The 26253-nt window shown below is 50.2% G+C and overlaps 2 protein-coding genes across 3 annotated transcripts in view; both read left to right on the top strand.

The window, feature by feature from the left end:
• On the top strand, nucleotides 1-22607 carry UBA1 (ubiquitin like modifier activating enzyme 1). 2 transcript variants are annotated; one of them, XM_004376898.1, is made up of 26 exons: nucleotides 1-151; nucleotides 8718-8834; nucleotides 8962-9020; nucleotides 9122-9290; nucleotides 9386-9520; nucleotides 10515-10621; nucleotides 10843-10933; nucleotides 11045-11177; nucleotides 11693-11790; nucleotides 11890-12036; nucleotides 12182-12358; nucleotides 12516-12620; nucleotides 12709-12789; nucleotides 13146-13301; nucleotides 14796-14961; nucleotides 15112-15308; nucleotides 17099-17163; nucleotides 17409-17604; nucleotides 18347-18421; nucleotides 18546-18735; nucleotides 20297-20385; nucleotides 20673-20765; nucleotides 20889-21080; nucleotides 21797-21898; nucleotides 22002-22102; nucleotides 22280-22607. In XM_004376898.1, exons 2-26 carry the CDS (start codon nucleotides 8718-8720, stop codon nucleotides 22413-22415), a joined length of 3177 nt encoding a protein of 1058 aa, XP_004376955.1. In that variant the 5' UTR covers nucleotides 1-151; the 3' UTR covers nucleotides 22416-22607. The 2 variants fall into 2 exon arrangements, with proteins under 2 accessions (XP_004376955.1, XP_004376954.1); XM_004376897.1 differs by lacking the exon at nucleotides 1-151 and adding an exon at nucleotides 3684-3908.
• Nucleotides 22608-25455: 2848 nt separating this feature from the next.
• The window catches only part of CDK16 (cyclin dependent kinase 16), a 12549-nt gene continuing 11751 nt past the window's right edge, over nucleotides 25456-26253 (top strand). Inside the window, exon 1 of the mRNA XM_004376894.1 lies at nucleotides 25456-25990. Coding sequence (XP_004376951.1) covers nucleotides 25979-25990 — 12 coding nt within the window. The 5' untranslated portion in view covers nucleotides 25456-25978. The remainder of the gene's footprint in view (nucleotides 25991-26253) is intronic.

The following is a 26253-nucleotide window of genomic DNA, read 5'->3' as shown; positions in this document are numbered from 1 at the left end:
TCCCAGCCCAGGGGCCCTCTAAGGCCCCGCGCTTCTGAGCTCGGAGCAAACCCTGGCTCCTATTGCACGACGGAGGTGGTTTGCTCTTCCGTTGCCCCGTGGCTTCGGCTCATCTCCAGCAGGAAGGCGAGGCTTCCGCCCGGCCCAGGGGGTAAGCTGGAGCACGGTGCCCCCAACCCCTGGACAACCTTTGGAAGAGGGGGCTCAACTTCGGGATCCTCTAGTGGGCGCATTTGGAGGCTCCAGGCCCGGGGTGGCATTTAGGGGTGTCTGTTTTGGAAGGACCCTTAGGAGGTGGCGTTTGAGGACTCCGGGGTGGGATTTGGGAGTCTGTTTTGGGGTATACCCCCTCGGAGGCAGTGTTTAGGGGTATGTTTGGGGAGACCAAGAAGCCCTGGTAGCGCAGTGGTTAAGCGCTCTGCTGCTAACCGAACCCACCAGCTACTCTGGGGAAGAAAGATGTGGCAGTCTGCTTCCGTAAAGATTACAGCCTTGGAAACCTATGGGGCAATTCTGCTCTGTCCTGTAGGGTCACTGTGAGTCAGAATCTACTCAAAGGCAATGGGTTTGGGTTTTTTTTTTTTGGGGGGGGGGAGACCCTTATGGTCCGTGTTTGAGTACTCTGTCCATGAGGGAGGATTTGGGGTGTTTCCCAAGAAGGTAGGTGAAGTTTGAGGTTCCTGAAGTCAAGGCGGGTTTTGGGAGAGTTCGTATTACAAAGTGTCCTGGTGACAGTGTTTAAGAACGTTCAGGACCGATGTGGCATTTGGAAGGTTAGGGTTTATGGCCATTGTGACCTCTGGTGGTTCCATGATGGAATACTCCCTGTACTTGGGGACCCAGGGTGGCGAGACTGAGCACATCGGGGTCCACACGTTTTTGGGGAGAGGAGCCCCGAGCCCATGCTGTGCCCAGGGACTCCAGAGCCGGGTCTGCTAGGCTTTTCCTGAGAGGAGCAGATTTTTACCTCTTTCACACCTGGTCCACTGTAAGTATCGGGTTGTGAATTATTCATGAGGGGGCGGGGCAGTGTGCTAAAGGGGCGTTTTGAGGTCTGCCGCGCCAAACTAGAGCTTATTGATTATTCATGCAGGTGAGTGGAGCCCAATGTTTTCTGCGGCCTTTCTAGGGGCTCATTCCCACCCCATTGCCGTCCAGTCGATCCCAACTCATAGCGACCCTATAGGACAGACAGAACTGCCCCATAGGGTTTCCAGTACTGTAATCTTTACCGAGGGTCCCTGGTGGCGCAGTGGTTAAGAGCTCGGCTACTAAACAAAAGGTCGGCAGTTCGAATCCACTAGCCGCTCCTTGGAAACCCCCTGGGGCAGTTCTACTCTATCCTACAGGGTCACTATGAGTCGAAATTGACAGGATGGCAACGGATTTTTTAAATCTTTACTGAAGCCGACTGCCACATCTTTCTCCCACAGGGTGGCTGGTGGGTTCCAACCGCCAGACCTTTCGGTTAGCACACGAGTGCTTAACCACTGTGCCACCAGGGCTCCTTTTTCTAGGAGCGTTGTGTATAATTCATGAGGGGCGTGGCTTTTGCTGCCTCTTCTGCACAATCGGTGGTTAGCTTTCCCCTATAGGTCCCAGTAAATAAGCCTTGCGTCTAGCGAGGGCGTGGAGCCTCGTGCTTTGTTCATTATTCCTTATGGCCCAGTATCCCATGTTATCAACAAAAGCTCTGGATTCAAATACCATCGATCCTTGCCAGCTGTGTGATCTTTGGCAAACCTTTTGTGAGCCTGAATAATGGGTATGAGGATAATGATAATAAAATTAGCAAACACTCATTTAGCACTTTATTAGCTCATTTAATCTTCACAACAACCCTGGGAGGTAGGTTATTACTATCTCCTTTTATAGATGAGGAAACTGGGACACAGTTAGGCTAAGTAATTTGCCTAAGGTTACACAGCCACTGAGTAGCTGAGCCAGGACTGAAACCCAGTCAGTCTACTTCCAGAGTCTGCAGTCTTAACCGTAGTGCCTCCCCACTCCTCCCCAATTTAATAGTACTACCACTAATGTTAGTCATATAGCAGTGCCAGGCACTGTTCTAAGCGCTTTATCCATATTTATTTGTTTAAACTCCCTCACAAGGTAGGTTACTACTATTGTTTCCATCTTATGGATGGGGAAACCAAGGCCCGAGAGGTGAAGTGTCTGGTCCCAGGTCACACAGCTAGTAATTGGTGGCCAGAAATGTAAGGGTTTAAGACCTCTCTAAGGAGGTCACCTTTGAGTTGAGACCTGAAGAACCAGAAGGAACCTGTTTCCTTCTCTGCAAAACAGGGCTAATAAAAGAACCACCTTCACAGTGTTTTCCTGAAGAGGATATCAGTGGCACAATGCATAGAAAGGACACACCACAGGAGCGACCACTTAGTAGGTGATCAGTTAATGTGATCTGTTATTATTCAACAGAAATGTGTCAGGTGCTTACTGTGTGCCTGGGGCTTTGGCATATGGTTGTATCTGGTGACCTGGTAGTCTGTCCTACATTGGTCACCTTAGCATGCTGTTTTCCAGTATTCTTCTGGGAGGGCGTTTCACAGCGTTATTTTTGAAATAGTGCTCCAAGTTAGGGGTTTCTCTAGTGACTAGGTATACACTCACCCATAACTAATTTTATATTAATATAAATACATATTTATATACTACCTTTATATTAATATATAATATTTTTAAAATTTAACAGTGTTTTTGTGCCAGCAATGGTCTAATCTCGTTCCATAATCCATGTTCTCTAATTTTCATAATAATTTATTTCAACCCCATGAGGTGGGTGGGTTCTATTACTATACCCATTTACAGTTGTGGAAACTGAGGGATCTGCCAAAGACATGTTGTGAGTCTGGAGTTGGTGGGATCAAGGCAGCCCTGGCTCCCTGAGCCGTTCAGGAGTGGGGAGGAGGGGAGTTCACTCACTCTGTGGCTCTGCAGCGTCATCTTTCATTATTCATGAACAGGGAGGCGTGGCCACGTTGTCTTGGCAATTAGGCTGTAGTACCATAATCCCTCCTTGCTGGGCAGGGCTGTCCTTAGTGCATAATTCATGAAACTGAGTGGGATCTTTCTTACCTCTCTGGGTTTCCAGATTGAGCTGCTGCAGCAGTGTTATTCATTATTCATGAGCCGGGGAAGTATATTTTCTCTGCAGTAAGTAGCTCCATTTCCCTGCTAACTGGATATTAGGTGCAGCAATAGACGAGCCTCTCCCTTTTGTTCCAGCCCAATGGGCCTCATGCATTGTTCATGAATAAGATGTGGCTTTGGTCTCCTTGGCTTCCAGGCTGCTGCAGGATCATTCATTATTCATGAACAGTCGGGTGTGGCTTCCATGTTTAACATTTGCTTTCTGGTTGTAGGGTGTTAGTCCACCAACCACCAGGCTGCATGCATAATTCATGATCAGGAAGCGTGGCCTTAATATTCTTTCTTTGTTTCCAAGGTAGTCTGGCTGCGGCAACTGTTTCATTATTCATGTTTCAAGAGGCTTAGCCTCTATGTTGCTTTACCTGTTTTCTTAGTTACTGCCACAGCAACCACTAGGTGGAGCTGTTCTCCTTCCAACAGCATGAGTCGCTGAAGGGCAGGGAACATTTTACAAGATTCATGAGTGGGCGAGGCCCGCTTGCATCCGGGTTCCTGGGGGTGGGGCCCAAGGTTTTGTTCCGGCCCTGGGCCCAGCGGCCGCCATCTTGTGTCGGCATCTGAAGTGAAGGAGGTAGCGGGGACGACCACAACCACAACGGCCCGGGGAGGAGAAGGGGGCGGCGGCTGCGATTCTAGGCGGCCCAGGCAGCGGGGAGGAGGAAAAGGAGGAGGGCGGCGGCCGGGCTTGGCTTCGGCTCCTTGAGGCGTTGGCGGCGGCGCGACCCGGGGAACCGGCATTGGTAATAAATGATCTTTCTCGGCGCCTTGCCCGGGACGGGTTTCGGGAGGCATTGGAGAAGCCTGGGAGGTGCTGGGCCGGGCTGATAATCTGGACGGACTGCAGTCACTCGGACGCTAGGGATGTGCCGGGTGGTGGTGGTGGGGACACATCCTAGGGTGGGGCCGACATTTCCCATCCGGGACCACCGCCTCCTCGGGCTCAGAAATCTGACCTTGAGTTCAGACCCCCAGAATCTACTTTTAGAGACTCGAGCCCAATATTCTTATTCAGGAGCGTGACTCCTTCCAGGACCTTGCATCTCAGATCAGAACTACCTACAATCACCAATAGAGACTTGCCAGGCTCAACATTCTTGGTCATAGGCTAGCCCACCTCCGATGTATGCCATTAAAGGCCTTCTCCAGGGATCTCCCTTCAGGCAGTCCTAGCCCTTCAGTATTTGCTCTCACAGCTTCTAAGAAAGGCCTGACCCCAGGGAGGGTCCATGTGGCCTTCACTTTTGAAAGAGAGCATCTTCCTTCAGACACCGACCCCCCGCCACCCCCCCCCCCCACCACATGCACATACACTATCTACCCTCAGAGCTTCCAAGGCTATTTGGACCTGGTCTCCCTGTCAGAGACCCCTTCCCCACATTTCAGAGATCTCCTAACCCCACCCTGGCCCTAGAATCTTCCATCAGAGGCCCCTCTGAGCTCAGCATTGTTACTCAGAGACACCCGCCCCAAACACCTGCCTTTAGGTCCGCCTACAATTTCTAGAATCTGCCCTTCCTCCTGTCTACATCACTTTCTCAGACACCCCCAGCCCCAGCATTTGTACCCAATGGCCTAACTCCACCCTAGCCCAGTATTTTCTTTTAGGGACTATGGCCCTTTTTGTATGGTTCCAGTATTCACTTCAGAGACTACCCCTCAAAGACCTTAGGATCTCCCTTTCAGACGCTCTGAACCCCTAGTATTTTCCCTCAGAGCCTCCCAGGGGACTAGACACTGGGGAGGAACTGTTTGGACACATAATCCTCTATCAGAGATCCTCCCATCAGCATCTTCCCTTACAGCCCCTATTTAGTCCTAGTCACTTCCATCAGAGACTCACTTCCCCAATTCCACCGTGGACCTAATCTCTCTGCCTTCAAAAGCTGACCAGGGTTTCAGTTTCTCCTATTACAGATCCCTTAACCTCACATCAGGCCTCAAGGTCTTCCCTCAGAGCTTTTCAGGGCCTCCAACATCTTTAGCTAGAGACCCTCAGCTTCTGCTTGCAGCCTCATAGGACTCCAACATCATTGTCAGACATCCCTTCCCCCATCTGGCCCAGTTGTCCTCATCAGAATAGAAAGCCCCCTCTCAGCATGTATTCTCAGAGCTACCATAAGATCCAACATAATTGGTCAGGGGAAACCCAACCTCACTAAGGACCTAGCCAGTGTCTGCTTGTTCAGTTTTTTGGGGCCTGAACTGTCTGAGCTTAGCCTCCCTTTTCCACCCCCTCAGAGCATTTGTAGTAGCTAACATGCCCTATCAGAGACCGCCACAGGGACTTTGTACCCCATTAGAAATTCTTCCCGAGGATCTGCTCTCAGAGTCCTAACGCCACTGTCAGCCAGCCTCTTGGGACTCTAGCATTGTTTTTGGTTACAGATTTCCCTCTGCCCGCAGCATCTGCCCACAGAGACCCTCAGGGCCCCAGTATCCCCCTACCCATTCTCTATGCAACTTCCATGGGTCCCAGCATCTGCCCTCCTACCCTCTTGCAGCCTCTGGGGGCCTTTACTAGCCCTCCTGCAATTTCCTGAGACTTTCCCTAACTCCGAGGCTTTCCTAACTCTGTTGCCCCTCCCTCCGCCATTTTTAACATCCCCTTTCCCATCTCCCTCAGAGCCTTCATGGGCTCAGACAACCACCTCCTGAGTCCCCTCTGTTAAGCTCCCAGTGACTTCTCAGTTAACCCCTCCCAGGAGTCTTGACAGGCCTCAATATCCCTTCTCTGCCGTAACTTCTCCATCCTGATAACCCAACCCTGTGCTTGCCCCCTTTCAAACCTACTCCAGAATTCTTCTCAAACCCTCTTCTCTGGTTTGGGGGTGGAGAACACTCAGGCTTCAAAATCAGATTTGGAGACCCCAGGCAAATTTTGAAACTCTCTAAGCCCCAGTTCCGCTTTGCCGAACAGTTTGCAGTACAGGTATTCCGCAACTAATGACGGGGTTCTGTTCTGACAACTCTGTCATAGTTGGTTCTGACATAAGTCAAATACCTTTTTTTTTTTTTTAACATCTGCTAGTGAACATTTGAGAATAACATTAGCAGTTTCCGTGTTGCAACATTGTATATGGTACCTGTTACTAAGAATAAAATGTAACAAAAAAAAGTTAGTGTTAAGTGCGGTTCTTCCTACTCGCATACGGTCGGGGACTACCTGCATATGCTTCCTGATAGGGGCTTGAACAAATGTTGAGGGAGAAAGGGTATAGATATTTTTCTGCTAGGGGCAGGGAGATCTTTAGCCCTTCTCTGGGATTCTTGCCCCAGACCCTTTCTGCTTGCCTTGGGACAAGGCGATTCCAAAGCTCTGCAATTGAAGTCCACTTTTGAACAGTCAACGAAACCTGCTTAGACTCTTGCCCCAGCACTAGGGGCCCAGAGGTGAAAGGTCCAGATATTAAAGATCTTTCTGGCCTTGGATCATCTCTGATTTAGGGGGTGGGGAGATGGTGTGTCCCAAACAAGTAAACCAATTTTAATGCAAAGAGATAGCTAAGTAATGGAGGTCACTACAGGTGCCCAGGGAGGAAGTTATGTTTTCAGGTCGATGTGCTCTGACCACAGACCTTGACTTCTTTAACCTTCCCAGCAGCCCCTCAAGGACAGTTCTGTTTGTCCCTGCTTTTGGAGAAAATGGGGCTCAGAGGAAGTGAGATCCCTTCCCCAGGTCAAAGAATCAGAAAATGGAAAATATGATTTGCTTTTGTCTCCCTATTAACTCACCAAGCCTTTTCCTACCCAGATTGGTTCTTAGTATTCCCAGCAATTCTGCTGGCCAACTCAGGGGCCCTAGCCAGTGTCCTGACTCTCCTTTACCCGCCCCCATTCCTTAGCCCTGTGGGCTAGGTAGGCCCTGAGCTAAGTCCTGACTTTATTCACCCAGGAGGTATTTGGCAAACAGTCCCTACCAGCTGTGTAACTTTGGGCAAGTGATGAAACTCTCTGAGCCTGTGTTTCTTATCTGTGATGTGGGCATAAGGTTATCTGGTTCCTGGGGATTGTTAGGATTAGGCAAAGCCCTTTACCCTGTGATTGACAGATGGTAAGCTCCTGATAGATGGTAGGTAGCTCTTGTCATTGAGGTTAGTGCTAGAGTGTGGCAGGTGCCAGGATGGAATCTTAGGCACAGTGAGGGTACTTGGTGTGATTGGGTGTAGAAAAGGCTCAGTCAGTGTAGGAGGACTTTCATGAACAAAAGCTTAGAGAGGAGCATTGGGGGCAGGGGGAGATGATTCTGGGTCCTGATGTTCCATTGTATGGATCCAGTCCCATCCCTCCCCCCACACACACACACACCAGATTTTACTTCCACAGGAGGGTGTATTGTTCTCTCTCTAGGACCTGGTATGTGACCCTTGGCAAGTTACTTGACCTCTGTGAGCTCAGGTTTTCTCATTTGTCCGGCAAGGACATTAAAGCCCTGTTTTGCAGGGTCAGGTCTGTTGAGGGGATGAAACATGGTAATGCTTTACTGGGAGGCAGCTTGGGCTTCAAGAGTCAGCAGATCCCGGTCTGTCCTAGCTCAGCCACTATCACTGTGGGAACCTCAGTCAAGTCGCCAAATGTCCCCGAATTTTTTTTTTTCTTCCACTGTGAGATGGGGGGAGGAGTGTTATTGTTAGTAGTCCAAACCTCCAGGGGTGCCCTGAGGACATAGTGTGACAAGGCTTATAAAGTGCTTAGTTTGGCATCTGTCTTAGAGAGGACTCCTAAATATTCGTTTATCATTATTGTTAATCTGTTTAAGGGACTCCATATGCAAAGACGAGGCTTGGGAAGTGCTTCCTCTTTCCCTGCAACCTCTTTTATTGGCCTGGACCACTTTTTCCCTCCCAGAGCTGCGGGGTGAGGGCAAGAAGGGATTTTGTAATACTCTGGCTGTCCTCCCTGAGCCCCTCTGGGTACTGGGTTCTCTGCATGGTATATTCTGCCATCATCCCACTCTGATGTCCAAGCTCCAGTATCCCTTCTGCACCCCCCTCCCCGGGGTTAAGGGTGAAGAGAATGGCTGTTTGTTATTGCCTACCTATTCCGTGCCAAATTTTATGCCCTGTGTTACTTCTCATCATCTCAACAACTCCATGGAGTAGGTAGGTGGTATTTTCACTTTTATTTTATAGGCAAGGAAACTGAGGCCCATAGGGGTTAAATGGCATCTGTCAAGGAATGGCAGGGTCAAGATTTGAAAATGGATCTGTCCTGAATCCATATCCCTCCTCCGACTTTCCAAGTACATTCCTGTCACAACTTTCACCCCATAGGATTGGAGTCTCTCCCTCGTTATGCTAGGCTGAAGAGAGGCAAATGGCGTAATGGTCAGTCGCATGGATTTGCAAACCAGACCACCTGGGTTCAGATCTTATCTCTTGACAGCAGCATGACCCTGGACAAGTCACCTCACCTCTCAGTGCCTGTCTCCTGTGCTATGAAATGGCTGTAGTATCTCGTACTTCAGTCCTCTCTTCCCCTAGAATCACCACTAACAGAAAAACTTAACCCACACACACCATCCTTACTTCTGACCCTACATTTCCCTCCAGATGTCCAGCTCGCCGCTGTCCAAGAAACGTCGCGTGTCCGGGCCTGATCCAAAGCCGGGTTCTAACTGCTCCCCTGCCCACTCCGTGCTGTCTGAAGTACCCTCGGTGCCAACCAACGTGAGTGTCTTCTCCCTGGAGGCTGGCAGGCAGGGCAGTGGCGGAGGAAGTCTTTTGTACTACCATCCATATCTCCAAACTACTCCTGCTTGTCTCCCCTGAACCTGTTCTCCCCCTCCACCCCTAGGGAATGGCGAAGAACGGCAGTGAAGCAGACATAGACGAGGGCCTTTACTCCCGGCAGCTGTAAGTGGGGCCAAGGCCTGACTGAGAGGTGGGAGGGGGCCAATAAGAAGATATGGTTAGGTAGGCCAGGCCCTGACCCCGAGTGCCCCCTAACCTGGCAGGTACGTGCTGGGTCATGAGGCAATGAAGCGGCTCCAGACATCAAGCGTACTGGTATCAGGCCTGCGGGGCCTGGGTGTGGAGATCGCCAAGAACATCATCCTTGGCGGGGTCAAGGCTGTCACCCTACATGACCAGGGTACTGCCCAATGGGCTGACCTCTCCTCCCAGGTACCTCCTCCCAGTTCCCTTCCCCACCCCCACTGAGGAATTCCTTCCCCCCACCCCCAAGCTCCGCAACTACTTCAGTTCTTTCCCCCATGTAGTTCTATCTGCGGGAGGAGGACATCGGTAAAAACCGGGCTGAGGTATCACAGCCCCGCCTTGCTGAACTCAACAGCTACGTGCCTGTCAGCGCCTACACTGGGCCCCTCATTGAGGACTTCCTTAGTGGCTTCCAGGTACCTTGGGGCACCACACAGCCTCCTGCCTAATTTTCTCAGAGCCCATCTCTGGTTTGTTCATTTGTTCAGTATTTAATGGCCCTGTCTGCCAGGTTTCGTGCTGAGGGAGGCTGGGGGATGCAGGCAGGATTTAGACCCCGGACCTGTCCTTGGAGACTTCACACCTTTTCAGGCAGGAAGCTGTGTTCAGACAGTATAGCGTAGTGGTTATGAGCCAAACTGCCTTGTGAGTCTCTAGCTCTACTAGTTGTATGACCTTGGGCAAGTTACTTAACTTCCTGTGCCTTAGTTTTTCCTGTCTATAGAATGAGAATGGTAGCAATACTGACCTCAAAGAGTTTCTGTGAGGGTCAGGCACTTAGAATAGCAGTGGCACATGGTAAGGCCTGTATGGATATTTGTTACATAAAAAATAAGTTTGGGCCAGAAAGAGGCTGTGGGAGCTAAGATGCTGCCCTGGGTGTCCCAGAGACCCAGTGTACTGCAGCTGAGTCCTGACGTAGGAGTAGGAGCTCACCCTTGTAGGTAACAGTGGACATTCAGGCAGAGAGCAAAGTCCCAAACATCATGGCAGAGCAGGCGTTGTCTTGAGAATTGGAGCAGGTGGGTGTGGTAGTAGTGAGCTCAGACTTTGGCTGGGGACATGAGTTATACTCATTCTGTTTCTCCCAGGGCATGGCAGTGTCTAGGCAGGCAGCAGTGGGTATTTGTCAAATAAATGAGTCAGCTGGTCTCTAAACCCTGCCCTCCCAGGTACCTCTTTACTTTTCCTCGTGGTCTAGGGATTTGTATGTCTCTCTACTGAGTTTCACTCCCACTGAGTTTGACACACAGTAGGTACTTTGTTCATGTTGGTGAAAGAGGGCTAAACTAGCAAAGCCTGGGCATCTCTGCCTTAAGGACTTTCTGAGCTCTCTTCATCAACCTTTTTCCATTATTTCTCCTTCGCCCCAATGTTGGGCCCTTGGTCTGAGCCTCCACCTTTCCACAGGTAGTGGTCCTTACCAACACCCCCCTGCAGGACCAGCTACGAGTGGGTGAATTCTGTCACAGCCGTGGCATCAAGTTGGTGGTGGCAGACACGCGTGGCCTGTTTGGGTGAGTGCCTGCCCCCACTTTCTTCCCCAACCCCTGCCAGGCCCAGGCCAAGACTCATCAGCCTGATTTTAGATTCTGTGTATTCACTTTTCCCTACGTGGCATGAGCAGTGTCTGATTCCCAGCAGTGATGGATTGAGTTTGCTCAGCAAGTGTTCGCTGCATCTTGTGGATGCAGTGTGCATGGAATTTGGACATCAGCCCTGTTCCCTCCCTCTACAGGCAGCTCTTCTGTGACTTTGGAGAGGAAATGATCCTCACAGATCCCAATGGGGAACAGCCGCTCAGTGCTATGGTTTCTATGGTCACCAAGGTGAGGAGACCAGCCCCAGGGGTCCTAGCAGGCAGATGGGCAGCAGCAGTCATCCCTGTCTGCTCCTGGTACCCTGAGCCTGCCTCTGAGGCTCACTTCTCCTTTAACCAGGACAGCCCCGGTGTGGTTACCTGCTTGGATGAGGCCCGACACGGGTTTGAGAGTGGCGACTTTGTCTCCTTTTCAGAAGTACAGGGCATGATCGAACTCAACGGAAATCAGCCCATAGAAATCAAAGTCCTGGGTGAGCTAGGGCCATGGGGGAATCACAGGGGAGAAGGAGATGTCCTGGGGCTCTAGCCAGGGGATTGAAGGGAGGGGATATGTCCCTGGGCTCTGAGTAAGGGGTGATACATCTTGGGTATCCAAGGTGAACCAGAAACAGAGTCAGTCCTCTGGGGTCCAACCAGAGTTGGATACTGGGGAGAGATGCTCTTCCTAGGAGAGTGGATCTCTGGTATCTGAGCTAAGGCGGAGAAGGTCTCTGGTGTTTGAACAGAGTAGATTAGAGGAGCCACTGGTGTCTGAGCTGAAATTTGGGCAGGGAATAGAGAGGGTCCTCCACTGTAGACTTGAGCCAAGGGACACTGGGTCTGGGGCAGAGAAGAGATGGTTTCTGATTTCTCAGTAGAGACCAGGGCAGAAAAGAAGCGACTCCTGATGTCTGAGCTGGGTTAGGGATGGGTTTTTTTCCCTTATCCTGAGGGTGTTGTGGATCTTAGGGGGTGAGTGGACTGACAGCTTCCTCATCCACCCTAGGCCCTTACACCTTTAGCATCTGTGACACCTCTAACTTCTCCGACTACGTCCGTGGAGGCATCGTCAGTCAGGTCAAAGTACCTAAGAAGATTAGCTTTGTGAGTGTCTGGTGGGGAGTGACCTGGGGAGGGGGTGGTTCTAGGCATTTCCAGTTTCTCCATTCCTCTCCTCTGGTCCTGATGCCCTGTCTTCCACAGAAATCCTTGCAGGCCTCACTCGCAGAGCCCGACTTTGTGTTAACGGACTTTGCCAAGTATTCACGCCCTGCCCAGCTACACATTGGCTTCCAGGCCCTACACCAGTTCTGTGTTCAGCACGGCCGACCACCTCGGCCCCGCAATGAGGTAGGTAGGCGGTGGGCGACCCAGCCAGGGCAAATGTTTTTGGCACTGAAGCCCACCATCCCTCTCTACCTATCTACCCTCTTTTCTTCTCCCTCCCCACACAGTGGCCTGACAAGTCCTCTCTTGGTTCCTTCTGCCCTACCAGGAGGATGCATCAGAACTGGTGGCCCTAGCACAGTCTGTGAATGCACAAGCCCTGCCAGCAGTGCAGCAAGACAACCTGGATGAAGACCTTATTAGGAAGCTGGCATATGTAGCTGCTGGTGATCTGGCACCCATGAATGCCTTCATTGGGGGCCTGGCTGCTCAGGAGGTTATGAAGGTCAGCATGGGTGGGGAAGGGCAGGGTTGGGTGGACCTGAGACTAGAGCCTGGGGCCAGGCACACTTCTGTCTCCCAATCATTTGCTGTTCATTTGTAGCAGGCCCTGATTAACCACTGACCATCTTCCCTCTCTTCCCCTCACTCCTGTACCTCAGGCTTGCTCTGGGAAGTTTATGCCCGTCATGCAGTGGCTGTACTTTGATGCCCTTGAATGTCTCCCTGAAGACAAAGAGGCCCTCACGGAGGATAAGTGCCACCCGGTATGTGAGTGAACCCCATGAGGAAGGCATTATTGGGGGCATTTCTAGGGAGGCCTCTCTCTGACCCTCCTTCCTTTGCATTTCTCAGCGCCAGAACCGTTATGACGGGCAGGTGGCTGTGTTCGGCTCAGACATGCAAGAGAAATTGGGCAAGCAGAAGTACTTCCTGGTGAGTGATCCTGTTGGGCACCAAATGCCTTAACCTCCCCTGGCCTCTGGCCACCTCTTCTCCAGTCTTCTGCCTTCCAAGAGAGGGTCTTTTAGTTCTTGAACCCTTGTCTCATCCCCTTTGCCATTTTTTCTATCTTGAGGGAAAGCCTGATGCATCCCTCTGTTTCCCCGCTCTGGTGCCTCACAGTTTCTCAGATGACTGAGTTATTTCTTACGGCCATGGCACTTGAAGATGTGGCACTAGCCCCTGTTCCCCTTGCCTGCTGTCTCCAGTGGGAGTGAGGGGTAATGAGTGGCTTTGTGGTAGCCTGAGTCACCCTGACCAGAGTCTGTCTCTTCTTGGCCACCTGCTAGGTGGGTGCAGGGGCCATTGGCTGTGAGCTGCTCAAGAATTTCGCCATGATTGGACTTGGCTGTGGAGAGGGTGGAGAAATCATCGTCACAGACATGGACACCATTGAGAAGTCCAATCTGAACCGACAGTTTTTGTTCCGGCCCTGGGATGTCACGGTGAGTGGGGTGGGAGTGGGGTTTTGTTCTCTCACTTTTCTCTTTGTCTTTTTCTTATTCTCATTCTTTTTGGCGGAGGCCTTTCCACCTCTCTTTCTTTAAACTCTTCCTTCCTTTCTTCAGTTTCTCTTTGTTATTAATTCAACAAACATTTATTGAGCATCCTTCCATCTAATCTACCATTTTTCATCTCCCTTGCCCCCCTCCTTTTTTCTTTGATCTTTCATCAGTTCTGGTTGGGAGGTGTGTTGGGTCCACCCCCAAGTTCGATGATTTGGTCGAAGGGCTCACAGGACTCGGCATATAGTCCTACTCAGTGGCTATAATTTATTACAGTGGAAGGCTACAGAGCAAAATCAGCAAAAGGAAAAGGTGCGTGGGGCAAAGCCCAGGGGAGACCAGGTAACAAGTTTCCAAGAGTCCTTTCCCAGTGGAGTCACAAGAGATGAGTTTAATTCCCCCCAGCAATGAGTTGTGCCAATACATGTGAAATGTTGCCAACTAGGAAAGCTCATTAGAGACTCGGCGCTCAGGGTTTTCCCAGTCCATACCCAAATTCCAGACTCCCAGAAGGGAAGCAAGTGCTCAGCATAAATCATATTGTTTGTACAAACAGTTTAGGCATAGTGAGCCATTCTTACCTGTTCTGAGAATGGTGGGAACCCTTCTGAAATCTAACTTCCCAGATGCCAGCCAAGAGTTAGCCTTGCAAGCAGGGCTTTTCAAGGATAGCAGTTTAGGGCTGCTATGCTCTTTTCTGCACAGGTGGAAACTGAGTTATACAGGGTTTTATCTGGGAATCCTTCTGTAGGTGACAATGTCATTTGCCTGCCCAGAGTCTATTCCTCTTGTCATTCATTCATTTATTCACTGAATAGTTATTGAGGTAAGTGCTGTTCTAGGTACTTGGGATACACCAAGGAACAAGGGAGGATAGACAGCAAACAGTAAATACAAAATCATAGTTAATGTTAGGTGATAAATGCTGTACAAAGGAAACAAAAAAAAAAAAACAAGGGAAATTGGGAGTGCCAGGAGAGGTTGGTTTGCTGTTTTAATTACAGTGATTAAGGAAGGCCTTGTTGAAAAGGCCCCATTACTATAAAAACTTGAAGGATGTAAGAGAATAAGAAGACATCTGGGGGAAGAGTGCTCCAGGTATCTGTCCCAACCCAGGGTACTGTTACCTGAAAGAATAGTAGGTGTTAGTCAAAAGAACAGATGTCTAACCCATTGTCTCCAGTCTGTGTCCACTGCTTCCCTTTCCTGAGCCTCTGCCACAACTGTCACAGCCCTCGCCATGTGGTGTTACCACAGACTATCTCTCCTACTAAACCAGGGAGCCTCCTGAACTCTGGGCCTGGTTCTTACCCAGCATTAAATAAGTCAGTCCTCAGGAGAACAGTTCTGTAAAGGTTTGTTGGGTGCATCCATGAATGACTGAGCTCTGTTCCTCCATCTTCACCCTGGAACTGCACCCCCTCGCTCCGCCAGAAGTTGAAGTCTGACACAGCTGCTGCAGCTGTGCGCCAGATGAATCCGCACATCCGGGTGACAAGCCACCAGAACCGTGTGGGTCCCGACACAGAGCGCATCTATGATGATGACTTCTTCCAAAATCTGGATGGTGTGGCCAATGCCCTGGACAACGTGGATGCCCGTGAGTTTGGTGGCGGGTGGAGAGGACAAGGGCAGAGTTGTGTGTGTGTGCGCGCACGCGCACTTAACGAGGAGTGCCTGTGTTCCTGTCCTATCCTGACATTCCTTTCCCGACTCTCACACTGTCCCCCCCCCCCCTACTTACCTGCAGGCATGTACATGGATCGCCGCTGCGTGTACTACCGTAAGCCCCTGCTGGAGTCAGGCACACTGGGCACCAAGGGCAACGTGCAGGTGGTGATCCCATTCTTGACAGAGTCATACAGCTCTAGCCAGGACCCACCTGAGAAGTCCATCCCTATCTGCACATTGAAGAACTTCCCCAATGCCATCGAGCACACCCTGCAGGTGATTGGCTTTGGAAGGAGGCTGAAGGGGGCAGGCACCCAGACCACCACCAGGCCCCTGGCATTCCGGTGCTGCAAGCCTCATTGTAAAATAGGCTTTTCTCCAAACCAGCCTGCTTCACTTTCCACCTAGCAGCATAGGTTTCCAGAACGATTCATTGTTTTTTTTTATTTTTAATTTCAAAATTTCTCAACATGTAAACAAGTATAAAGAATAGTGAACACTCAAATACCACTCCTCACCAAAATTTAACAATTGTTAATGTTTTGCTACATTTTATTCTTAGATTCATTTTTTTTTTTCTTCTTTGTGCTGAAGTATGTCATGGACATCACAGCACTTTACTCCCTAATACTTCAGTATACATCTACAAAATGAGAATATGTTCCTATATAATACGGTTCCTCAACCTCAGCACTATTGATATTTGGGGCCAAATATTTCTTTATTATAGGGGGGTTGTCCTGTACCTTGTAGGATGTTTAGCAGCATCCCTGGCTTCTACACTAGATGCCAATAGCACCTCTCCCTTCCACTTGTGGCAACCAAAAATGTCTCTAGACATTGCCAAATGTCTCCTGGGGGGCAAAATTACCCTCAGTTGGGAACTACTGCTGTATAAATAAAACACCAGTTATTTATTCGTCTTTAATACCCAGTTTATATTCGGGTTTCCCCAACTGTTACCCAGAATGGGTTTAATAGCTGGTTTGTCAGGATGATTCTGTTTATATAATGCATATATACACAGAACAGGGTACATATCTAGCTGAATTTTTACAAAATGAACACCCCTGAGTAACTGACATCCAGGCCAAGAAACAGAACCTAACCCTAACTCCAGTCCCCTTCCAGTCCCCACCCCACACTCAAGGATAAATAACCATCGTGCTATCAGGATGACTCTTAGTGCAATCTTTGAGGCCAAACCATTCAGAGTGTTTAGGAGTATGAAGGTGGGGAAAAAATGGGGAGGGGGAAGAAAATTCTGTCACTTTCCCTTCCAACCCTGCAGTTACAGAGTTACAGATTGGGTGTGTTTATATTTGTGTACCCATCACAGTCTCTCATTAGGTCATGTATGGCCTTGGACTTAATCTCTCTGTGTTTCAGACTCCTCATTTGTAAAATGGAATGATAATATATCCATCTCATAGGGCTGTTTTAAGTAAGCTTTAAATATATACATGTTTGCTTGTTCCTTTATAGCAACCCCATGAGCTAGGCATTACTACTATAATATCTGTTTTAGGAATGAGGATGAAGAGGTAAAGATATTATTTCATGTACCTGAAGTCACAAAACTAGGTAGTATGTGGCAGAACTGGGATTTGAACCCAAATCTATAACATCCGTATGTTCCAAACCACCTCAGTAATGACTATATTTACTGTCCTTGGAATTCTCAGAGGGTAGAACCTCTGTCTTGTTTTCCACTGAGTCCTCAGGGCCTGGATAGGGATCATTTTTGCTTTCAGTCTGAATGTTTTCTTTTTTATTGAGGCGTAACATACCTAGAGTAAGGTACACAGATCTTAGGAATACATTTTTTCACACATACATACTTGTATAACCACTGCCCAGGTCAAGGTTGTTGGCTTTTAAATGGAGGTGCTAGGGGGTGGTGTGGGGGGTGGAGAAGGTTGGGAAGCAGTGGTTAAGACTTTCTCCCTTCTGCCAGAGCAGCAGTGCTCTTCTGATTTCCATTATTCACTAATGGTCTTTCTAATGCCTGCGGAAACCCATTTTATCAACCATCACCCCATGTAATCTGTTTACTCTGTCTGCAGTGGGCTCGGGATGAGTTTGAAGGCCTCTTCAAGCAGCCGGCAGAAAATGTCAACCAGTACCTCACGTGAGTAGCCCAAATGCCCCTTGCCCTATCCCCTGCCCACAAGCCAAGGCATCCTGTCTGCTTTCCTTACCACTGTAACACCCAGCACCAGGTACACTTTTTGAATGAATTAATGAACGCTTGGGCCTTATGCCGTTGGGTGTTGGGATTAGCTTTCCGTGGAGGAAGTGAGGAGGGGTTGTCCTGGAGCCCACTCTTGGGACCACTGAGTAATCCTGCTCTTTTGTCCCCCCGATTCCTGATAGAGACCCCAAGTTTGTGGAGCGGACGCTGCGACTGGCAGGTACCCAACCACTGGAGGTTCTGGAGGCCGTGCAGCGCAGCCTTGTGCTGCAGCGACCACAGACCTGGGCCGACTGTGTGACCTGGGCCTGCCACCACTGGCACACCCAGTACTCTAACAACATCCGGCAGCTGCTGCACAACTTCCCTCCCGACCAGGTAGTGCATGTTTGCTGGGTCCATTTGGCAAGATGCACTGCCCCCAAACAGGAGCCTGCTGTGGGCTCTTGATGTGGCTCATCCCAGTTATTAATCCAGCTGTGGCGGGTACCCTGGGGCATGGAGATCTCAGAAGAATGATTAAGCCTGTGCTTTCTGCACAGACCTGGTTTTTCCCGCATCCCCTTTCCTTCAGACAAGGGACTTGGTTTCTGTTTCTCTTACCTGGGGTGTGGGTTGAATCATACTCGACTCCCAGTCGGGGCTGTAGGGATTTAAGGGGAGAAATTTTGGAGTTAAGACTACAGGAATCAGTATTGGGTCAAACCTCAGCTCCATTTGAACTTGGGGCAAGTCATGTAGCTTTTCTTTGCACCTCAGTTTCCTCATCTAAAGTAGGAATAATAGTAATATATCTGGGGGGGGCGTGAGAATTAATTGATATTTATTAAGTTAGTACAGTGCTTGATAATCCATAAGAGTTTGTTAAGTAGCCATGTTTCTGGCACAAAGTGAATGCTCAGGAATTGGTGGTTGTTTTCTTGGCAAGGTTTCTGGCTCAGCCTGGCATTGAAATCTCTGTCTACAGTCTGGGTCTTTATGATTTACTCCAGCCCCCTGTGCATGCCCCAACCAGAGATACTGAGTCAGGGGATATCTCGGACCAAGGTGATGAGTTGAGATTGTCAGAGAGGCTTCCACTCTCAGGTCCTGCTCCCCAAAAATCTCTTTACCCTCTTAGCTCACAAGTTCAGGAGCCCCGTTCTGGTCTGGGCCCAAGCGATGTCCACACCCGCTCACCTTTGATGTCAACAACGTAAGTCTCCTCTCTAGGAACTCCTAGGATCAAGTGGAGGTTGGGTAGGTGGGTGGGTTGGAGGTGGAGGCTTCTCAGATGAGGGCTGGTGTGCTCACCCCTCCAATGTCCTGCCTTCTCCCAGCCCCTGCACCTAGACTACGTGATGGCTGCCGCCAACCTGTTTGCCCAGACCTATGGGCTGACGGGCTCTCAGGATCGAACTTCTGTGGCCACACTTCTACAGTCTGTGCAGGTGCCCGAGTTCACCCCCAAGTCTGGCGTCAAGATCCATGTCTCTGACCAGGAGCTCCAGAGCGCCAATGCCTCTGTTGGTAAGGATGCTTGGCCATTTGGGTAGGAGCCACTACCCCCAGTTGTTCCCTGCACAGCCCATCCTCCCTGCCAGTCCTCTGCCTCAGGCTGTGCTCTGTGACCCCAGGCCTGAGACTTCCCCACACCTTCCTTTGAGCCTCACTTCCTTCTCTGTGAAATGAAGAGGGATGATTGGGGCAAATTCACTCACTCACTCACTCTCCTCACTCTCTTGCTCCTAGTTCTCTCTCAGGAGAACTAGCTGTTTCTCTCACTCTGTGTATGTGTGTGTTTGGTGTTTGCCTTGGTTTTGTTCTCCCTTTCTCTGTTCCTTCTTGATCTGTTTATTTGGGGGTATGTTCTCCACCAATGGCCTCTCTCCCTTGATATCTTCCCTGCTTTGTCTCCTCCTATATCTTCTCTCATCTCTCCACCCATATGCATCTACACACACGTTCTTTTGTGCATTTTTACACTAGTATTGCCCTCCATATATCTTTCTTCGTTTCCCTCTCAACATCTTCTTTCCCATCTTTCCCTCTCAACATCTTCCTTCCCATCTCTCTCTCCATACTACCCTCCAGCTCCTCCTGTCTCCCTCTATCTCTTCCCCTAGCTCATGCTGTATATCAGAGGTAAAGGGCCAAACATGAAATATTCTAGGCTTATTATCAGGTTTACGTAGCAACTAATCAACTCTGCAGTTGAATTGCAAAAGCAGCTATAGACAATATGTAGACAAATGAATGTGGCTGTTTTCCAATAAAACTTTATTTACAAAAACACGTGGCAGACTGAATTTGACCCAGGGGACCATAGTTTGCTGACCCTGATCTTTATATTTACCCTGATCTATGTATTTATTCTCTGTAGATAATGCATTTGTAACTCTTAACTCCTCCTGCATTTACCTTCCATATATCTCCCCCACCATTTTCCTTTCCATTTATCTACTCCCATCTTCCTTCCCAATTACCTACTCCCTCAACGTTCTTCTTTGTATATTTCTTCCCATCTTTCCTTCCATATCTACTTTAATCTCCTCCATATATTTACTCCATCTCTCCACATATGTATGTATATACCCCCATCTGTCTCACCTTCTGTATGTACGCCTTTTTCTCCCTTTTCATCTTTTCCCGTCTCCTCCCTCCATCTCTCCTTTATATCCACATCTGTGTATTTCCCCCCAGCTTCTCCTTCGTGTATCTTTTCCATCCTCCCCTTCTTCCCTCCCCCACCCTCCTCCACGTCTCCCTATCTTCTATATTATTCTTCCGAAGATCTATACCTCTCCCATCTTGATCTTTCCATCTCCACTTTCTTATAATGGCTTCATTTCTGTTCTTAGTGTCTCTAGAGATACCTCTCTTGATATTCTCCACTTCTTTGTCTTTTTCAGGTTTGTACTCTGTTCTTCTGTTCTACCTCTCTTCCTTTGCCCCTCCTCTCTCCCAGGATGTCTCTCCTTTCTCAATCCTTTATCTGCCTGAACACCTTTTGTCCCACCCTGGGCTTCTGCTTCCACTTCAGACCCTGGCCTGGGGTCTAAGGGGCTGACATGTCCCTCCCTTCCTGCAGATGACAGCCGTCTAGAGGAGCTCAAGGCCACGCTGCCCAGCCCAGACAAGCTCCCTGGCTTCAAGATGTACCCCATTGACTTTGAGAAGGTGCTGGGTGGGGGCCCTGGGCAGGGCAGGGGGATGGGCTGAGCATTGTGGGGCTAGACCGAAAAGATCTCTGGGGATCTGGAGCCAGCCTCGGGCCTTTGTGGGGATTGGCTCACAGGCCTGCCACACGGCCCCAGATGAATAGGTATTCCCAGCCATCCCTATGTGATTTGGGAGAGTCCAGCAGGTAATTGTGGTGGATAGTACTTATGTCCCCAGAACCCAGAAAGCCTCTTCCTCCTCTGACCCTCTTTCCATTCTCCTCCCACCCTCCCCACGTGTAACAGGATGATGACAGCAACTTCCATATGGATTTCATCGTGGCTGCATCCAACCTCCGGGCAGAGAACTATGACATTCCCTCTGCAGACAGGCACAAGGTGAGCAGAATCTAGTCTTTACATTCCACCCCTTTCCAGCTTTGAGTTCCCCTCATTCGGCCCCTTCTGAAAACCCTGAGCCTTTCTAACTACTACCTTTCCTGATCTCCTCTTGCATCACAGAGCAAGCTGATTGCAGGGAAGATCATCCCAGCAATTGCTACAACCACAGCAGCTGTGGTTGGCCTTGTGTGTCTGGAGTTGTACAAGGTGGTGCAGGGGCATCAACAGCTTGAGTCCTACAAAAATGGCTTCCTCAACTTGGCCCTGCCTTTCTTCGGCTTTTCTGAGCCCCTTGCCGCGCCTCGACACCAGGTAGGGGCCTGCATCAGGAGGGATGGGTTTGTGGGTGGGGTGTGTTCTTGTGTGTCTCTGTAGAACTAATTCTAGTCTTCATCATACTCTGTCACTAGGTGAGGGTTTCTTTCAATGTGTACCTGTTCTTTTTTGTGCCGTTGTTCACTAATTCATTCATCACGTATTTTTTGAGTGCCTAGTATGTGCTAGGAACAAAAAACGAGGAGGGCAAGGAGGACGAGGACTTGGGAATAACAGAATGAGGAGCAGGTTTGGGATTTTAAGTGGGGTGGTCAGGGAAGGCCTTGCTGTAAAGATGACATTTGAGACCAGACTTGAAAGAGGTGAAGGGGACAAGCTATGCAGGTTTCTGGGGGAAGGACATTCCAGGCAGAGGAACCAGTCTTTGCAAGGGTCCCGAGGTAGGAGTGTGCCTGGCATGTTTGAGGAACAGTAAGTAGAAGGCCAGTCCAGTTAGCGCAGAGTGAATGAGAGGATGAGTGGGGGTAGGGGATGAGAAAAAGAATGATTCCAATGGTGTGTAGGGTCTTGTTGGTCATCATAAAGATTTCAGTGCTTAACTCAGGGTGAGATTGGAGCTATGAGAGAATTTCGAACAAAAGAGGGCTGTGATCTGAGTATGTCTTCATGAGTGTGTGGGGTGGGAACTGACATGGGCTGGACCCTCTGGGGTGGCCCCTGTCCTTCCTACTCTCCTGCTCCTTGTCCTGCAGTACTATAACCAAGAGTGGACATTGTGGGATCGCTTTGAGGTACAGGGGCTGCAGCCTAACGGTGAGGAGATGACCCTCAAACAGTTCCTCGACTACTTTAAGGTAAAGCCCTTTCCCTACTCTCTCACCCCACCTAGGGGGCAGGGTGTGCAAGTGATGGGCTATCCACTCCCATGACACTGCTGTCTCCCTCTACCCCCTCCAGATAGAGCACAAATTGGAAATCACCATGCTGTCCCAGGGTGTGTCCATGCTCTATTCCTTCTTCATGCCAGCTGCCAAGCTCAAGGAACGGTTGGATCAGCCGTGAGTTGGCTACTGGGCAGGCTGGGGAAGGCGAGGGGCAAAAGGGTGTGTGGGGTAGGGAGCCTCAACTCCCATTTTACCTCACTCATGTACTCTGCCTTTCCACCTCTTCTGCCCCATCTACCTGCCCTTCCTCTTTCTTTCTGCCTCCCTGACCCTCTGCTTCCCCACCCCCAGGATGACAGAGATTGTGAGCCGTGTGTCAAAGCGAAAGCTGGGCCGCCATGTGCGGGCGCTGGTGCTTGAGCTGTGCTGCAATGATGAGAGCGGCGAGGATGTCGAGGTCCCCTATGTACGATACACCATCCGCTGACACCATCCACCCCTCTAGACTGGCCCTAGTCTACCCTTCTCAGACCCCTTCTAGCTGAGGGCTCCCATTTGGCCTCTGGCAGTGGCACAGCTAGCCAAGCCTGGTGTTTCCTCACCATCTCCCACCCTGAACCCCTCTTGCCACTGCTTCCTACCTTGTTTGGAACCCGAATCCTAATAAAGAATTATTAACCCAGATGTGGCATGCCCTGCTGGTCCCCAGGGAAGGAAGGGGCCTCTTGGAGCTGTCTGGGTTCAGGTGATATCCTGAAGGGCTCAGCCTCACCTCAGCATCATGGAACTTGCTCAAAATCCAGGTTTCCTGGGCAGAGAAGATAGGGCAATTGGCGGCTCTTCTTCGTGCCCTCCCTGCTTGGAAAGAAATCGAAGCGCAGGTACCTGGGTCCATGTGATTTTATTCACTTAAGCAAGGTTCATATTCTACCTTCTTCATCTAACGATCTTCCATATTGATTTTCATATGTAGCAAAGAGTAGTGTTTGAGCAAATCTTTTAACTTCACTAATCTTTCTCTGCTCTGTAAAGAGGAAAATTATGGTGACCAGGCTGCCAGGGCTTGATCAACATGGCTTTTGTCCTTGGGGCAAATTCCCTCCCACCTGGCTTGAAGCACCGAAACCCAGGACAAGCCTTTACAATCATGGTTCCTAGCTCCAAGAATGCCTGTGGTGACCTCAATCCAATTTCCCTGCTGCAGAGAGGCCTGAAAATCTCTGCTGGACTGGGAAATGCCAGTGCCTTAAGATATACTCTGTGTTTATTACGGAAATTTTTTGGCTGAGAACGTTTGTAGGGGAAAAGCCCCTTTCCTGCCCTACCCTGCCCTCCTCAGCCCCGGGTTTGCTTTTCCTCCCCTTGAGTGTCCTCAACCTTTCTACCAGTGAGAAGAGTGCAGACTTGGGGGGCTGTTAGGAATTTATTGGTTAGAGCTGGCCCCACTAAGACTGTAAAACTGCCCACACTCAGCATTTCAGATAGCTGAAGCCACATCTTCAGATAGCCACATCTGTGCCTTCCTCCTTCAGTACCAACTCCTGGTGTCCTAGGATACCACTCATACCTCTCCCTCACCCAGCCAGATACCCATTCCTCTATCCCATTAAAACCTCTCATTCTTCCACTTAAACCTGGGTATTGGGAGTAGGTCAGCCAATCCTGGTCCTATCCTGACTCCCATCACAGCCTGTCCTCACCTCTGCTGCCTTCTGGGCCAGCTCTTGACCCCAGGCACAGTGTTTATCCTTGTCTACTTCTCATGACCATTTTCTTCCTGGCCTGTTCTGCTTGACTGACCTTATCCTTCCATTGGTCCTCTTAATTTCCCACTTGGACAGTGGGAACATTGGGAGCAGAAGTGTTTTACCTCTGTCTAGGTCAAGTGGAGAGGTTTGGGTGTAGCTTTTCCACCATGGGCAGTTTTTCCATGGTTGTTGCTTTAGTGTGCCCCCAAACACCCATGCCTTTGGCCACTGTCTCCACCATTATAGGGGGAAGCTTACACACAAACTTTATTTCTCTGCCCCCTTTCTCCACAATCCCAGCTACTGGCTACTCAGGACACCTGTTTACTGTATTGCCTTTCTTCCCCCATTACAGCTCCTGACTCCATACACTTCTGCCCCTTTTTTCTTCATCACAGCTCCTGAATTCCTAGATGCCTTATACATACCTGACACCCTTCATCAAGACCAGCTTGTGAATCACTCATGAATTCTGGTTTCATCTTAGTTCCCACATATACCATTTTACCTCTCCATCATATCTGTCTGTTATAACACCAGCAAGGAAGGAGACCAAGGCTCAGCAGGCAGGGGTTGGGTCACTGCACTGAGCGTACTACACCCAACAGGCACAAAGGACAGGGTAGATGGGACCAGTGTATCTCCTGGTTTTTGCCTGGAACTATTTGTCATTCAGGCATTCCACATTTATTGAGTGCTTGCTGTATGTCAGTCACTGTTCTAGGTGTTGTGGACAGCAATGGATAAAACAGATCCCTGTCTTCATGGGGCTTATGCTAGGATGAGGCCCAGTAACACCAAAAAGTAAACTGTTAGGGGTTGATCGGTGCTATTCAGAAAGTGAAGAGTAGAGCCTGGTCTGGAACCTGGAATGATGGTGCAGGTAGGCAATTTTAAATTGAGCTGTCAGGGAAGGACTCATGGAGAAGAGGACATTGAAGCAAAGAGTAGGAAGAAGTGAGGGAATGAGCCATGTGGGTATCTGGAGGAAGAGCATTCCAGGCAGAGGGAAAAGCAAGTAGTGCAAAGTTCCTGAGGCTGGATTGTGCCTTCCTTACAACAGCGAGGAGGCTAGTACGGCTGGAACAGAGTGAGAGGAAGGGTAGGAAATGAGGTCAGTGAAGTGACAGACCTGATCGTCTAGCTGCGGTGAGGACTTTTAAAGTCTTTGTCAAATATTTCCACTCCCACCATGGCCTAGTAAGGATGTTCCGAAAGCTGTTGCCATTTGAACTGGATTTAGTGTAGTTTTCCAGGCAGAGAGGGGTGGGGTATTAGGCCTGCCTGGCAGTGCTTGGCACAAACAGGCACCCAACAATTAAAGAATACATAGAAAATCACGGACGGATGTGGCGTGGGGTGAGGGGGTGAGCCGTGGGCGGGGCTCCGGCGAGCAAGAAGAGTGTTTGAGTGCTCCCAGGAAAAACCCAATTCAGGACGCTTACGTAGCTGTTCCCGTGGGGCGGAAAAAGGCTCCTCCCACCGCAAAGCCCCAAGCATGCGCAGTAACGGAACCCTTGCCTCTGAAGGTCCGCCTTTCTTCTCAGGCTAGGCTCCACCCTATAGGCCCTGCTAGGGAAGATGGAAAGATTAGAGGCGGGACGAAACCCGATTTAACGCTCTTTTTACCAATCACCTTGCGGGATATTCGGCCAGTAGTGAGGGGAGCTCAGAACAAAAAGGAGCCCCTCCGCCACCCTGATGATGAAAGCCAATGAAAACCGGGCAGAGGCGGGGGAGGCAGGAGGGGAAATCGCGCCTCTTCAGCCCAGCCACGCCCTTCATTCTTGTTCTGCCTCACCCAAGGGAACAAACCCCATTGGCTGGGCGGCAACCTGAAAGGCGGGGCCCGCACGCGTTCACAGTGGGAATGAGCTGAGGGGGCCAGTTAGGCGGGGCTAGACTCTGTCCTATCTAAGGTGGTAAAGGCCAATGATTCTCCAGGCCGCCTCTCCTAGAAAAGTCATCTCGCGAAACTTTAAAATTCCTGCCTTCTGAGGCACCGCGAGGGGCTAGAACCAACAACCTCATTTATCATCTTCCTCATTGCAAAAGTGGCAAGTCCCCTTTGCTACCATGAGGATGTACCAAGTGAGACCGAGTAGGGGGAGCGAGTAGTGACTGGCACGCCTGGTTATTGGCTGCTGCTTACCTCGGCGCTAGCAAACTTCTGGCAAGATCGAAATTGAGTGCTAAACAACCCATACACTTCCCTCTGGCGCCGTTCCAGGGCCAGCGCCACGTTCCCCAGTGGGCGCGCAATGGCCGCGCCCCCTCCCACTGCGGACGCGTCTTTTGGTACATGCAGTCCGAGGTGAGTCGCCTCCTTCCCACTTTACCCTTTTCAGCGCGTGCGTGCGCATGCGCAAAGCGCGGCGCGCGCGGCGGTTGGGCCGTTGGCTGTTCGGCCCTGGGATCCGCCGCGTCTCCGCGAGCCTTCGGGTCTGAGCCGCAAGCCCCGAGCGCTTGGATTCGAGCCGGCGCCAACGAGCCCGGGGGCATCGCCCGCAGCGGCCGAGATCATGGCTGGCTGAGCGGGACGCCGCCTCCGCCTCAGCCACCGCCGCCGCCGCCGCC

This window comes from Trichechus manatus, unplaced genomic scaffold (assembly GCF_000243295.1).
Source record: "Trichechus manatus latirostris isolate Lorelei unplaced genomic scaffold, TriManLat1.0 scaffold00046, whole genome shotgun sequence".
Lineage (NCBI taxonomy): Eukaryota > Metazoa > Chordata > Mammalia > Sirenia > Trichechidae > Trichechus > Trichechus manatus.
Note: the sequence above shows the minus strand (reverse complement) of the source record. Positions and strands in the feature narration are given on the sequence as shown.

What these genes read in the sequence shown, in the direction of transcription:
- UBA1 (XM_004376898.1), top strand. Translation starts at nt 8,718, where the DNA reads ATGTCCAGCTCGCCGCTGTCCAAGAAACGTCGCGTGTCCGGGCCTGAT. An exon ending in GGCCTTTACTCCCGGCAGCT is followed by an intron (nt 9,021 to 9,121) that starts GTAAGTGGGGCC and finishes CTAACCTGGCAG; the next exon opens with GTACGTGCTGGGTCATGAGG. An exon ending in ACTTCCTTAGTGGCTTCCAG is followed by an intron (nt 9,521 to 10,514) that starts GTACCTTGGGGC and finishes ACCTTTCCACAG; the next exon opens with GTAGTGGTCCTTACCAACAC.